The following is a 17288-nucleotide window of genomic DNA, read 5'->3' as shown; positions in this document are numbered from 1 at the left end:
AATTTCCTACTCAAAATAATATTAAATAGAGTCAGTACAGTAGGTAAATACAGCAACACAATCAATGTGCTCACGAAAAAAATAACAATATTGGAATAAAAAAATATCACTGTTATTTACTGTCTGATTTGGGCCCTTAAGACATCTGATCAAAGATAAGGCTGCATTATTTATTGTCTGTTTTAGCTTTTTCTACATATTTATGATTAAACGTTTCCTCAACATATTGAACCGACCAAGGATAATGATACAGCACTTGGTTACCTTTTTAGCCGTTCGACATTTTATTAATTATTCAACAGTTAGTTGAGTTAGACATTTATTATAAAACCAGTGACAGGCAGTAAAATTAGTTGCTGACCTGATCAGTAAAGTTACATGCAAATCAAACGTAAACTGTTATGAACATACTATTAAACAAATGAATAATTAAATACACGTTTGTCTGCTATAAAGTATGGTTTGATAGTAAAATAGAATGATATCACATACATACCTTGCTAAATACATAATTAAATTTACTAACTTAAGAAGGGGATCAATTTTTATTAGTATAGCCCTAAGACCAGTTAATGATCATTTGGCGCGCAATAGCTTTTAGCCTTTCGACTGAAAAATAAATGCATAAAAACGTTACTTTTAATAAGCTTTTATGTAATAATGCACTAGTATTTTACTGAATGCCGTAATTGAGTCTTCTGCCTACCACCCTACCCCCTTTTATTAATATATTTACAACATTTCAATTATTGAAACTTGTTATAGAAATCTAAATTTCATCTCACTGAACGAGGCATTGCTCACTGAATTCCAATAGATGCCTGTGCTATCTGTTACTCCCCATAAGCCATTTAGGTTAGAACGAATACACTCACCATACCACCACGCCCCGTGGTATGTGTATGCACATGAACCAGACCACGGGTCGTTGTCCCGATCAAAAGTTGAAAACATCATACTGTTGTGGTAGGATAGACCGTCCGCAGCATCTCCTGTGTAGCCACCAACATGTAGCCTGTAGCCGTCTGTCTCGCTAGAAACGTTGAAGCTGGAATACTTGACGAAATATTGTCTCCCACTGAAGATCATATCCACTCTCAGTTCTGTTTTGTTTTTAGACGTTAAGAGATAAATGTTCTCATTACCCAGGTAAAAATTACCTGAACTGAAATCACCAAACCCATTTTTGTATTCCGTCCAGTTCCTGTAAAAATCTACAGTCCCAGAAACACGTCTTTGGAAAATGGTCCATCCTCCACCGTCTGTTACTGTGTCACACATGACCTGAAGTCCAGAGCTTAGGGTCACCAAAGGTCGGGGGACACAAGCGTCAACTCCTACGTCTGTTAAATAAATACAAAATTTATTTTGTCATGTTATTTTTTACGTTTTAAACAACGTGCGAAGTTGACGGAAATTATTCAAGGGTCACCAAACAACAGATGTACACTATAAATATGTAACAAATAGTGTATGTATCTGCAACATACATGTTTAGTTAAACTGAACACGTGTGGTTTATAAATTGGTGATACATTACTTAACAAGTAGCTACACATAATTTACTTTAAAAGAAAATATATCGTGTACAAATTGTGGAAAAGCATCAGAATCAGCAGAAACTATATAGAAAGGTAAGTAACATCACCTGCGCAAAGAGTAAATTCTGTATATATTATCGACCCATCCAACAGGGCCGAGGTATTTCTGGTTGTGTTACAGAACTTCCCACTAGAGAAAATTTTTCCCTTAACTTTTTCTTGTGAAGCTTTCAGTGGGACCAGCCAGGAACCTGTTAGATTTAACAAAATTATACTTAACATAACGTAAGCAATTATTGATATATATTTGGCGTCATGTAAAGAGATATAAAAATATTACAAATTTACGCACACACACGCATATATATATATATATATATATATATATATATATATATATATATATATATATATATATATATATATATATATATATATATATGCGTGTGTGTGTTCTAAAACTCCAACTGTGTGTACCATTTATGAAATTCCTGTTGTGTATTTTAGGAGAGCCATTTGGAGTTGCTAAAATTTAAAGATTTGCTATGTTAACATTTGTTGCGTGTTGTCTACTTTTAAGGTTCAATGTTGGATGTTGTCCACTTGTAATGTTAAATTATGTTGCATGTTAACCACTTGTTTATTTAATGTCAGATGCTTTTTATTCATTGTAATTTTAACATTTGCTTTATTACACATGTAAAGTTACGCGATTGCTTATAATTGTAATCACATGTTAATGTCACGTACTTACTACTTCTGTTGTTGGTGGTGGGGATGGGTATTATAAATAGGACGGGTTGTGTTGCTATACTACTTAAGAAAACATGTAAGACACATGAGGGTGGTTAACCTCGGGAAAAGGTTGTAGTTGATGGTAATGCGCCATTCTATATCCCAATACTAATGATAAAGCATTTGCTTGGTTGGCATTTTGTTTACATTTGGTTTAATTGCTTTTTGTCATTTAGCAAACTGTTAAATCAACCTGCACAACTCAACAAAACACACACACAATGTTTCTCTTCACACAGTTCACCGTACGTGAGATAATGTCATAGTCAAAATTGTAACATCCGTAGTCGTTTATAATGAATTCTTAATAACTATGTCATGAAAGATATTTAATTATGTAATAAAGTAATTAAGCCTGAGCAAACCTGCAATTTCAGTTGTTTTTTACGTGTGTCTCGTAAAAATTTGATAGTCGAGGTCAAAGACTTAAAACTTGCACCTTGGTTCAAGCTACATAATATTCGAACTTATTTTGTAGATAACACAGACTAATGCTAGATCCTACATCTATAACCAAGATATATTTCATACTTTGGCCGTCAAAAGGTGATCATACCAACCAATAACACATATTAAACTGATTTTACTTTAGACTTTACTATTAGACAGTTCCAGAGGTGTATATAGGTTTTCGTTGTAGGGGGAGCGAAAAGAGCAAAAAAAGGCGCCGAATTTTTAACACGCTCTATATACGTGTATTATATATATATATATATATATATATATATATATATATATATATATATATATATATATATATATATATATATATATATATATATACATATATACATATATACATAAATATAAATATAAATATAAATATAAATATAAATATAAATATAAATATAAATATAAATATAAATATAAATATAAATATAAATATAAATATAAATATAAATATAAATATAAATATAAATATAAATATAAATATAAATATAAATATAAATATAAATATAAATATAAATATAAATATAAATATAAATATAAATATAAATATAAATATAAATATAAATATAAATATAAATATAAATATAAATATAAATATAAATATAAATATAAATATAAATATAAATATAAATATAAATATAAATATAAATATAAATATAAATATAAATATAAATATAAATATAAATATAAATATAAATATAAATATAAATATAAATATAAATATAAATATAAATATAAATATAAATATAAATATAAATATAAATATAAATATAAATATAAATATAAATATAAATATAAATATAAATATAAATAAAATATAAATATAAATATAAATATAAATATAAATATAAATATAAATATAAATATAAATATAAATATAAATATAAATATAAATATAAATATAAATATAAATATAAATATAAATATAAATATAAATATAAATATAAATATAAATATAAATATAAATATAAATATAAATATAAATATAAATATAAATATAAATATAAATATAAATATAAATATAAATATAAATATAAATATAAATATAAATATAAATATAAATATAAATATAAATATAAATATAAATATAAATATAAATATAAATATAAATATAAATATAAATATAAATATAAATATAAATATAAATATAAATATAAATATAAATATAAATATAAATATAAATATAAATATATATATATATATATATATATATATATATATATATATATATATATATATATATATATATATATATATATATATATATATATATATATATATATATATATATATATATATATATATATATATATATATAATTACTAGCTGTATATCTTTACTTCGCTATGATGTAAAGTAAATTGACAGTAGCACTCTGAAGAAATACGAAAAAACACACAATGTAGGCCGAAAAAAACAAAAATTGTATCAATCTAAACAAAAAAAATATATAAACACACTACGAACAAAAACAATGAACGTAACACAATCTGTTTTGTAATTGTTTTAAACAAAATTTCCTACATAATAATTCCTGGGAAATTATTTAAGACAAGTGAAATAGGGGAAATAATCACTCTCTTATTATAATTATGTATATATCTATTATAAATGCCAAAACAAATAAATAATTACTTTAGAATATAATGAAATTGTTTAACACTATTCGTGTTTACAACATGTTTTTGTCTATAATCTGAATTTAATATATCGTCATCATAAATGCTAAAGTATTACAGCATAATGAAAGTTTTTAAAATCAGAGTTGGTTTAAAACCACACTTTTCGATATAATAGAAAAAACATTCAGAATAACAGCCTGCATTTAACTAAATGTCGATCTTTTAGTTCAGATCATATATTTTCAAATAACTACTGCTTCTTTGTTTTCTTTAAAGGTCATTTTTAACATAGTGATAGGTATGGGTTAGATCAATGAATTGCTCACACACCTTTCTACTGGTAATTGCAAAAATAATATTCACAGAGTTTTACGTTTAAAAAGCTAATTTTCTGGCGGCATGGTACTTTGGTACATAATTACGCGTTTTTCTACATGTACTTAACAGATCAGTTCGGGGTGGGCTGGGGGGGGGGGGGGTTCAACTTCATTCACCACTGTCGGTCACTTTATCCAACCCAGTGTATACCTAGTTGTGACATTTTAATGTCGCTCTACACAATTGTGGTGGTGATGTGTGTGTGTGTGGGGGGGGGGGGGGTAGATAACCAACTCAGAGTGAACATAGCGTCAGTTTTTAGATGACTGTTCTAAACATACATATGTATTACACAAATATATATTACACAAATATATATTACAGAAATAGATTTGAATAATTTTACACAAATATATATTACAGAAATAGATTTAAATAAGTAGCAGTGGTATTATGACAATATTTGTTTTTACAGAGGGGTCCATGGAGGAGGGGGGGGGGCGTTGTAACTGTTTCATATAATTTGTAATCGTAATCACTATCGCCCAAACTGTAAGAATACTACTACTTCATCGTGATGACGTTGTTGACCTTGTCAAAATTTCCCCACCACTACGCAGTTTGCTCATAAGTAATTTTAAAAAGAGGTGCCACATCAGTTGTATTTGTTTCTGCATTGTAAATTTTCAAAAATTAATCACACGATTCAAACTGTCTATATAAAATAATTATGTGTGAAGTTTTATGTATAAAATTCAATTATTCGTAAGCAAATACATTATACAGTCGCCTTAAACTTAACACCCCTCTTGCCAAGTTGTACTACCCGTAGAGGTTTTTAAACATTGCAATGCATCGTAATGGTTATTTTTAGAATGGCAAACTGATGCAGCTGTTAATACGTTTTGTAAACGTAGACCCTACTAGACTAATACAATAATGCTTAATTGCTGCATGAAAAGAAATCTTGTGACTTACATAGATGTGCCGACCAAAAATATTTTTTTAACAGATTTCATTGTTTAAAACTTTGAGTTTAAAAAGTTTCCAAAAAGGCGCCACTTTGCTGAAAATGGCCAGAGGGGGAGCGGCCGCTCCCCCTGCTCCCCCCCTGCGTACGCTACTGGACAGTTCACGTTTCACACTTAGTCAAATCAATTAGGCTTACAACGACACGCGCTGAACATCACAGTATATTTAGATAAAACGTTTCTTTTTATAATTTTTAAAATCATTATAATGAACTCGTATTCCCATGTACCCTCGTTCACTCCGTACAATAACATATACGGTAACACACCCGGCCTTACGTCTCGCTACAGAATAATATATACATACAAACACACATTAATCAATCCAACGTATGCACCTTTCATACACATTTTATCACCTCACATAGTACTAGTACTATATCGTCATACACGAGAGTTTTTACTGAAGGATCGAAACAAAATCTTTGTATTAGCGTACACACAGAAAACTGTTTGACTTTTCTAGCTTCTAGATTCTGCGTTGATGTGTGAGATTGTGATTGTTAAACAAATATGTTTACATAACCAAGCCAACAGGTATAGCACTTAAACTTACCCAAGCTACAATGTGTTGTGGTTTGATTGTAGATGTAGCTGTAGCACGTTTTGTTGGAACTTGAACAAAGATGGGCGCAGGACAAAAGACTGACTTGGTCAAACTCTTCATAGATAGACAGGGTGGTCACGTTTGTGTCATCAACAGCTTTATACTGGGTTTGTTTTATCGAGTTGTTTGACTCGACTTATTGCAGAAAAAAACGTTTAACAATTTCAAATTTCTGTTCTGGTTATAATAGAGAACATAATAAATTCTTTGAAGATCTTGTGTTCAGTTATCTGATCAGTATGACATTTATGAGCCTACCAAGATCATATGTTATATATTTAGAGAAGGTTAGGTGGCTGGCATTATTTTCATTAAACGTACCGTGTTCACCTATACAGATTAACCGTATTTCATCTACATTATTTACGTTCTGATGCGAAAGTGAACTTTTTTAATAGTGGGCATATTTTAAAAGAAATATTAAAATATTTCCTAATAATAGTTTTGGTTTGTACATATAGTATACATACCTTCAACTCTATAAATATTTTCATCTTAAATTTTAAAAAAAATCAATTTAAAAATCAGTCTCAAGACGTATACGTAAAAGGTTATATATACATAAATTAAATGATATTCTATAATACCAGCTATATAATGTCTGCTAACTGCTGAATCTATAAAAATCAAACGGTGCCCTATAATATGATGTATTGTCTGTTAAATAATGTATATGTATAGGTAAACTAAATGATGATGTATAGTAGTGCTTATTTCCTACCATGTAAATTACATCATTAAATAATTCCTATACTATTGGCTACATCGTATCTGCTTATTAAAATATAACTCAACAAAGGAACTCACAACACATAACAAACCTTGTGTGATGATACACTGGGCTATTATAACAGTACTGAACTTTATTTCAAGAGAATTAAGATTCTACACAAATCCTTCACTTACTTTCCTTTTTCTTCAACTATGTTATTCCATTTATAGCTATTCATTTATTTACACACAAATTCTTTCGCCCTGAGATACTATCAAACTCATACATTAAAGTATACATTTTTGTAGCATTACCCCCCCCCCCCCCCCCGCCCCTCCAACATATTTTTTTCTCCGGTAGGGTGGGGGGGGGGGACTAATGATAAATCGGATGGGGGGGGGTTGTGACACTGGTAAAAGTATGTCATTTCTAAATAAATACCATTTCGTTGTAAGGGGGGGGGGGGATAGACTTTCTTCTCCCACCCCACCCACAAAGAGATACCTGGAAGAAACTCTGCCCTTGACTACTTCCACCTCGCTAGCACAAACCTAATTTGATGAAAAACTTACTTATTGTAGTAATTCTAACTAACCTTGTGTGATGATACACTGGATAATCATGATAATTAAGGTCCACATATTTGTGCAACAGCTTTATGGTATACACAATATTGGCTTCTGAAGTGTCGTATAGCTGTTTGCTGAAAAAAAAATACACAAATTATCATTATACAAAATATCATTTAGACAACATAACATACCAATATGCAAGATTTATAAGCACAAAAAAATTGTTTTACCTAAACTACTTTAATAGTCTGATGACATAGCAGCGATCTTGTGCCGTTACCTGCGGAACCTTTAACAGCTACAATATATTATTGTGTTGTCTACCTTTATCCTCTTTTGGTTAACACGACACAATATTTAATCAAAGAAAAATATTGAGCCACAGGACAAAGTAAAGCTACGGGACTAAGTAGAGCCACTGGACAGAGTAGAGCCACGGGACATAGTAGAGCCACGGGACAGAGTAGAGCCACGGAACAGAGTAGAGCCACGGGACAGAGTAGAGCCACGGGACAGAGTAGAGCCACGGGATAGAGTAGAGCCACGGGACAGAGTAGAGCCACGGGACAGAGTAGAGCCACGGGACAGAGTAGAGCCACGGGACAGAGTAGAGCCACGGGGCAGAGTAGAGTCACGGGACAGAGTAGAGCCACGGGACAGAGTAGAGCCACGGGACAGAGCCACGGGACAGAGTAGAGCCACGGGACAGAGTAGAGCCACGGGACAGAGTAGAGCCACGGGACAGTGTAGAGTCATGGGAGAGAGTAGAGCCACGGGACAGAGTAGAGCCATGGGACAGAGTAGAGCCATGGGACAAAATAAAATCAAAAGACAAAGTAAAGCCACGGAATAAAGCAAGTATGATAAAAAGCCACGGGACAACACAATCGAAATAAAAAGGTTTCTAGATTGTCATTTGTGTAATCAGTGTCATGCTGTTTAACCTGTAGGGGCCTACAAGTTTGGAATTCTATATTGATATATTGAAAAAATAAACTTCCTAATAGGCGCATCACGACATTATTTGGAATTAATGTTTATAATTCATGGGAGAGACCAAATTAGATACACAAGAATTACAATTGATAAATAAAAATTAGCTATATATCTAAAGCAAAGTAACATCTACATTACATGTTACCCCGACAATTGTGACAATGTTACTCTTTATAACATTAAAACACGAACGAAATAAAAGAAAAACGAGTTAAATTTTCTTATGCACAATTTAAAATTATAAAAAATGAAAAATATATTTCAAACATTTGATTAAATAAGAGCTTCTTGCTAGTTCTAACACTTTTCCTTCTTGCATAAATCATTAAATATCAGGTTTCTTGGGGTTAAATGAATAATATAAGTTCCAGCCACAGCTTATTTTCATTGTGAAATCTTATGTTTTTATCGATTCACTTTTAAAGACAGTTATGTTAATGAAATTGCTCGACCATTAAAAAAAAACTATTTACAACTCATATGAGTAAAAGATGTTTGTCAGCATCAGTCCACAACAATCGTCTACATCATCAGACCACAATAATCCTCTACATCATCAGACCACAATAATCCTCTACAGCATCAGACCACAACAATCCTCTACATCATCAGACCACAACAATCCTCTACATCATCAGACCACAACAATCCTCTACATCATCAGACCACAACAATCCTCTACATCATCAGACCACAATAATCCTCTACAGCATCAGACCACAACAATCCTCTACATCATCAGACCACAACAATCCTCTACATCATCAGACCACAACAATCCTCTACATCATCAGACCACAAAAATCCTCTACAGTATCAGACCACAACAATCCTCTACAGTATCAGACCACAACAATCCTCTATATCATCAGACCACAACAATCCTCTACATCATCAGACCACAACAATCCTCTACAGTATCAGACCACACCAATCCTCTACAGTATCAGACCACAACAATCCTCTACATCATCAGACCACAACAATCCTCTACATCATCAGACCACAACAATCCTCTACATCATCAGACCACAAAAATCCTCTACAGTATCAGACCACAACAATCCTCTACAGTATCAGACCACAACAATCCTCTACATCATCAGACCACAACAATCCTCTACATCATCAGACCACAACAATCCTCTACAGTATCAGACCACAACAATCCTCTACAGTATCAGACCACAACAATCCTCTACAGCATCAGACCACAACAATCCTCTACAGCATCAGTCCACAACAATCCTCTACATCATCAGACCACAACAATCCTCTACATCATCAGACCACAACAATCCTCTACATCATCAGACCACAAAAATCCTCTACAGCATCAGACCACAACAATCCTCTACAGCATCAGACCACAACAATCCTCTACATCATCAGACCACAAAAATCCTCTACAGCATCAGACCACAACAATCCTCTACAGCATCAGACCACAACAATCCTCTACATCATCAGACCACAACAATCCTCTACAGCATCAAACGACAACAATCCTCTACATCATCAGACCACAACAATCGACTACAGCATCAGACCACAACAATCCTCTACAGCATCAGACCACAACAAAAAACGTGGGTACGTTCACCATCAAATTTCCCGACCCATCTTTTTTTGTCATCAAATGTATGAACAGTCATCACAAGAACCTGCACAGCTCGAAGAAGCACACAATCTACGAGCAGTCATTGGTAGATCCCCTAGGGTCGGAACAAAAATTTATTTTCTACTTTATAGTCCACAAGAAAAACTTGTTTTTTTTAAAAGTTTTTTTTAAGTATTTTATTTTCTCCTTTTTAGTCCGTTGCTAGACATGAAAGACGTGGTTTTTTTAAGTTTGTTATATAGTTTATTTTCTACTTTGTCTAATGACTTGATTAAGTATGACTTGACTAAGTGTTTTTAAATACACTGACTAAAAATCTTGAGCGACCGATACGCTTTAAACAGAGAAGGGGCGTAATTTAATTAAGCTAATTTATGTCTCTAATTGCTAGTTTTTTATGATTGCATCTGAAATTGTTATGTGAGCTTGGCAGTGCGAGATCCACAGCAGCCTACATGCCGTGACCAGGATTCGAACCTGGGTTGTCGTGGCCACAACGCGAAGTACTAACCACTATACGATCACGGCCAGCGCGCTCACATCGATTGGGGCCGAAGTAACTGTGTCAATAGGCATCCAGTCTTGTCGGTATCTTTAGAAATCATGTCCTCAATTTTAGGGTCCTTGGGGCGTAATTTAATTAAGCTAATTTAGGTCTCTAATTGCTAGTTTTTATGATTGCATCTGAAATTGTTAGGCGAAAATAGCCAGCATGCCGAATTTCAGATGTCTAGAGCAATCAGAAGTGGGCTAATTTTCGTTGTCAATTTTAACAACAAACCCACAAACAAACGCGAAGCTGAGTTAAGAAAAGCGTGTTTAAAAAAATATGATTTATTTTCCCACGTTTTTATTAACTTGCTTTCGCGTCTGTTTGCTTTTCTATCAAATCTTGCGATCGAAATTTCAGACACATCCAAGTTAGCTAGCGCGCTGAAATTTTCAGGGAAGCTTTGCTTCCAATGACAATACAATACTCAATTATTATTATTACTAAATTGATCCATGGAAAACTTTTATTGATAATTTTAGACTGCTATTGATTTGTACAAAAAAGGGACATAACCTAGTAATTGTAATTTGATAAAAACAAGCTTCGGTACTTTCCCTTGAAAAAGATCGAAACCGAAAATCTGCTGCACTTGCGATTGAGACAGAACAAGAAAGGATCTCTCTTCTTGCTAAGCAGATAGAACGAACCTCCAGCTGTTCCTGAATAATAAGCGTGTCATGCCTGGTATAAGTCCCTTTTATTTTTGTGTTCGTTCTTTGTGAGTGTTTGTCTTCATTTACCCAAAAAAAGTGAATGCGAGAAGATAAAATCGATAGCAAGATTTGAATGCAAACAAACAGACAAAGACTAATAAGTAGAAAATAATTATCATTAAAAAAATTAAAAAAAAACTACGTTTTCTGATGGAACTAAAAAGTAGCAAATATATGCTATTCATCACAATAATGCAAGCGATCACTCTACTATAAGAGATCGCAAACTGCGTGCGCATTATGACAAAAAATGCAAAACGTGGGGCGCCGAAGTAAAAGTAAAAGAAAATCACGGCGCCCCACGTTTTTCATTTTGTGTCCCAACTTGTCTAGCGGCAAGCCAGACTGCACTATTTAGTAACTATTTACGTTTTGTAAATACATTTCTCTGTGTGTATGCAATTTGAAAAAAATGTCAAATAATTTTATTATTTTGAAACATTTTTGTTTATTATTTATTAATACATTATGACTGTAAGAAAATAAGAAAATAAGAAAATAAATTATGGGAAAATGACAAGTTATGGAAGGAGTTTGTCGATTTAAAATATGTGGAGCCCGCCACCCTACCGATATTTTAGAATGTGCTCTAGAGTAAACAAAGGTTGGGAACCCCTGCTCTACATCATCAGACCACAACAATCCTCTACATCATCAGACCACAACAATCATCTACAGCATCAGACCACAACAATCTTCTACATCATCAGACCACAACAATCATCTACATCATCAGACCACACTTTCAAGTTGTGACAATAAAAATTATTCCAATACACTACAACTAAACACGGTCAATGAGTCATACGATGTAAGCTTCAAATATTTTCTGTTGCAAATGCTTCACGACAATATGCATATTATTAGAACAACATTTACATTTTCCAATATGTAAGTTTAATTTATTAAATTATATTTTCGAATTTTACAGATTTAAAAGTGTATCTTTAAATATTATATTAAATAACATTTCAAATTATCTATCACAAAACAAACATTCACAAAAGTAATCTTTCGAGACTATGAATTAGAAAATAAAGCACTACAATAATCAAGTCAATCTGAAAAAAATTAGAAAAATGGTCCAAACGTTTGAAAAAGAACACTCACAAGTTCAGACAAAAATAATAAGCTACGTTCTCCTAACGACAAATAGCCAATTGTATTTATAATGTCACGAATCACCCCGTTACAAGTCATGTTTGATCTAGATAACATTTTATGGCTTGCTGATTGCGTCTTCTGCATGGTTTAATGATTTATTAATTTTGTTATTACCTGTTGTATGCAGTTAACAGGTACGACCGCTCGACACAACCACTACAAGAGACGACAAGACGACACCACTACATACTACACCACGTGACAAACATATATTAAACTCTGTTACAAGATTAAACAAAACCAGAACTATTGAAAACAGTTGACGTCAGTTTCCTTAAGATACATAGTTTCTAGAACTATAGGCCTATAGTCAATATGAATTCTCATGAGAGACAAAAGCTTTTATGAATGATAGAAAATTATTTATATTTTCTTGTTTTCAGTGCATTTATAAAAGTTTGTACTTTTACAGGTTTTATATTTGTTTTTCTAACATCTAAAGTTACACGAGTGTTGTCATGTAGGCCTACGTATGTCTACCTTTGTGAAGTTCACTTCATTGCCAGAAGCAAAGGTCTGCCCTATATGTTACATTAACATAAGGAACGGTAAATGACATAACACTTTCCAGATGCATAGCTAAATAGGTAACATACAAAGATAAATGCACCTGATGATTTTGAATGAAAAAATCTAACAAAAAATAACAATATAAACGTAACTTTTGCAAGAGTCTATAACGTGCTGTAAAATGTAACATAACTTTCTAAAGCATAAGAATCAAGTGTAGAAGTCATACGTCATTTGTTCTATTGATATCTGAAAAGATTACATTTTACATTACTTTTACACGGTTCATTTATCTTAGTTTTACCTGACTTGTTGGTGTGCACTCATGCGTGAATGTCTTGGTCTTCTACACAACTCAACGTTCATAAAAGCAATATAAAATACACATTGATTATTCATTGAGAAATGCATCACTGATGCGACATTTCTGAAACGTAAAAAAATGCTTAATGTAAAGCGTAAAGGATTTCAGCTTCACAATTTTTACTGTACAAGTCGTCATCTATCACCATTATGTTTGGCTTTACGCTACAAGACGACAACTTACATTAGCACCAAACATCAGACGTCATGAAATGTAAAATAACTATCTATTCTAAATCCAAACATTCAGAAAGAAAACACAAAAACTAAAATATAAAACACCAATCATTAAATCAAAAACTGTTTCATAGAAAGACTTTTATTATTTATGATAAAAACGCAATTTGTGAAACAGTTATCGTTGCGGATAATCAGGATAACACTGCATTGTGCCTTCAATAACATCAAAAGACATTTTGTAAACAAAACGCATCGATCACTTAAAGGCTGACAATACATTATTTTTTGGCGATACATTAATATCCAATTGGTTTCCATAACTTATTGTGTCATTTCTTTACGCCAGACAACCGCGACAAATGTCACTTCGGCTGTATCTGGTCTGGATAAAGTTACGCTTGAAACTTGAACCCATACAAACAAAACAGTCTCGTGAACCACGCCACGTGTATCGCTAGTGTGATCAAGATAACTAAAACAAAGACCACCATATAAAAATGTGGAATGTTTGAACGACCGAAGCTTTTGTTTTCGATTTAATGTTTAATGGAAAGAAGTCGTTTTTGTATAGAATTTTGTATTGTTTATTTGACTGAAACAAGTTCAGTTTCAAAGGAACATTAACCTAATCAGGCATCAACAAAGAGCCATAAATTATCTTACACCATTTAGACATAACAGTGATCCTCGACAGTAGCATGTATAGCTCGTCTTACACTAAGTCATACTACACTTAGTCATCATACACTTAGTCATCTTACACTTAGTCATATTACACTTAGTCATCTTACACCTAGTCATCTTACACCTAACCATCTTACACTTAGTCATCTTACACCTAGTCATCTTACACTGAGTCATCTTATACTTCGTCATCTTACACCTAGTCATCTTACACTTAGTCACCTTACACTTCGTCATCTTACACCTAGTCATCTTACACTTAGTCATCTTACAATTAGTCATCTTACACCTAGTCATCTTACACTTAGTCATCTTACACTTAGTCATGTTAAACCTAGTCAAGTCAGCTTACGCCTAGTCATCTCACACTTTGCCAGATTACACATAGCCAACTTACAGCCCGTTGACATCGTAATTGCTGTAGGCGTCAAGTATTGTTGACATCGTAATGGCTGTCGGCGTCAAGTATTGTTGACATCGTAATGGCTGTCGGCGTCAAGTATTGTTGACATCGTAATGGTTATCGGCGTCAAGTATTGTTGACATCGTAATGGTTGTCGGCGTCAAGTAGGCCTATTGTTGACATCGTAATGGTTGTCGGCGTCAAGTATTGTTGACAACATCATCGTTCGATACGAGATTGACATCACCAGATTGTTAGAAAGCACGGTAAAGCCAATGTACCTGTGTAGCAAATGGCTTCGATTGACTGCACATAAGTTGTGCCACAGTGGTACTGTAAAACTGAACGTTTTAGGTCTTTTCTTTCGAGTCACCCCCTAAACACCCTAAACCCCAGTCGGTGACCCCCACCAATATCCCCATTGTTGCAATACCTTTACCAGTAAGACTATAACAAACATTTGCGACTGCGATGGCCCATGTAGTCTATTCCATACCGACATGAAGCTATACAGCTCTATTCACATGTTGTAATGCTTCAGACGTATTTTTGACAATTGTTGTTTTTTTTATATTTTTATTTTCCATTTTAAAATAATAACATTAAATTTTTTTTTATGTTTACATACAAGTAAGAAAAAAGTGTTAAACAATGTGAAACAATTACAAGTGACAAAATGTGAGTTATTATTAATGAGAAAGGAATGATCATTAAGTTTTGATATGAGCAATATATTTTCTTACAAGGTAAGGAAACGAGTTTAAAAAATGTCATATACAATATGTGTTGCAAATAGAGTTGTATTTAATAATGTGAGAGGAATAAATATCAAAATCATGATATGAGCAAGAGATGAAAAAATAATACAATGTTAGTAGTTAGTAACCAGGCTACTAGAAATTTATTTAAAGAAGGATGGGGTGAATTTTTCTCCGGATTTTAGTCCCTTTATGTGGACATAAAGTGAATGGAAATTTTAGACGTATAAATAGGCACTACTTGATAAGGGGACATAACCGTCTTTATGAGGGGAAAAAATAAACGGTTTTCGCCTTTATACATTTTCCCTATGAAAAGATCACCCCTAAGTTTTGAGTATATTCTGCAAATAGTTTTTTCCACCTTCTCCAGAATAGTTGCTGTGTGAGCGATTATTTAAAACTGATTAATCCAAGTTATATTTAGAATAACTACCAAAAATCTTCGTTTGAAAATGATTATGGAAAAAGTACTCATTAGAATACAACTCGGCTAAGCTTTTCAATGTGTGAAATAAGTCAGATAAGAAGGCGAAATTTCATTTTCTAGTCAACTTGGTTATAGGGGGGGGGGGGGGGAACTTCACCTAAAGCAGACATCAGCTTTAAAAATTCAAAATCATCTACTGTTTCAGCATATTCCAGATGATGATTTACTAACAGTGTGCTTGTTTAATTATTTAATAAGCTTATTTTATATAACAAAGGGGAATACCCTACAAGTTTAATAACTATTTTATTAATGTGCGCCTCACCCTGCGCCTGGAGTATTTTATTATATCTCATGTACCTTCACCATGCGCCTTACCCTGCGCCTCACCCATGTGGGGAGTATTTTATTATATCTCATTGTACCTTCACCCTGCGCCAGCTCCATGATAATCAAAAGGGACCTGATATACTACTCAGAGTAGAGCCACGGGACAGAGTAGAGTCACGGGACAGAGTAGAGCCACGGGACAGAGTAGAGCCACGGGACAGAGTAGAGCCACGGGACAGAGTAGAGCCACGGGACAGAGTAGAGCCACGGGACAGAGTAGAGCGACGGGACAGAGTAGAGCCACGGGACAGAGCCACGGGACAGAGTAGAGCCACGGGACAGAGTAGAGCCACGGGACAGAGTAGAGCCACGGGACAGAGTAGAGCGACGGGACAGAGTAGAGCCACGGGACAGAGCCACGGGACAGAGTAGAGCCACGGGACAGAGTAGAGTTACAGGACAGAGTAGAGCCACGGGACAGAGTAGAGCCACGGGACAGAGTAGAGCCACGGGACAGAGTAGAGCCACGGAACAGAGTAGAGCCACTGGACAGAGTAGAGCCACTGGACAGAGTAGAGCCACGGGACAGAGTAGAGTCACGGGACAGAGTAGATCCACGGGACAGAGTAGAGCCACGGGACAGAGTAGAGCCACGGGACAGAGTAGAGCCACGGGACAGAGTAGAGTCCCGGGACAGAGTAAATCCACGGGACAGAGTAGAGCCACGGGACAGAGTAGAGCCGCAGGACAGAGTAGAGCCACGGGACAGAGTAGAGCCACGGGACAGAGTAGAGCCACGGGACAGAGTAGAGCCACGGGACAGAGTAGAGTCCCGGGACAGAGTAAATCCACGGGACAGAGTAGAGCCACGGGACAGAGTAGAGCCGCAGGACAGAGTAGAGCCACGGGACAGAGTAGAGCCGCAGGACAGGGTA

General features: G+C 34.0%; 1 protein-coding gene across 1 annotated transcript; it reads right to left on the bottom strand.

The window, feature by feature from the left end:
• Positions 1-759: 759 nt before the first annotated feature.
• LOC131945165 (ficolin-2-like) lies at positions 760-16470 on the bottom strand. Its single transcript, XM_059306183.1, has 3 exons — positions 16449-16470; positions 1721-1792; positions 760-1343 (listed from the first exon to the last, which is right to left on the bottom strand). Exons 1-3 carry the CDS (start codon positions 16468-16470, stop codon positions 760-762), a joined length of 678 nt encoding a protein of 225 aa, XP_059162166.1.
• Positions 16471-17288: the final 818 nt, after the last annotated feature.

This window comes from Physella acuta, unplaced genomic scaffold (assembly GCF_028476545.2).
Source record: "Physella acuta isolate Inbredline_101_S28 unplaced genomic scaffold, ASM2847654v3 ptg000530l, whole genome shotgun sequence".
Classification (NCBI taxonomy): domain Eukaryota; kingdom Metazoa; phylum Mollusca; class Gastropoda; family Physidae; genus Physella; species Physella acuta.
The sequence above is the reverse complement of the archived record's forward strand: the minus strand, read 5'-3'. Positions and strand labels throughout refer to the sequence as shown.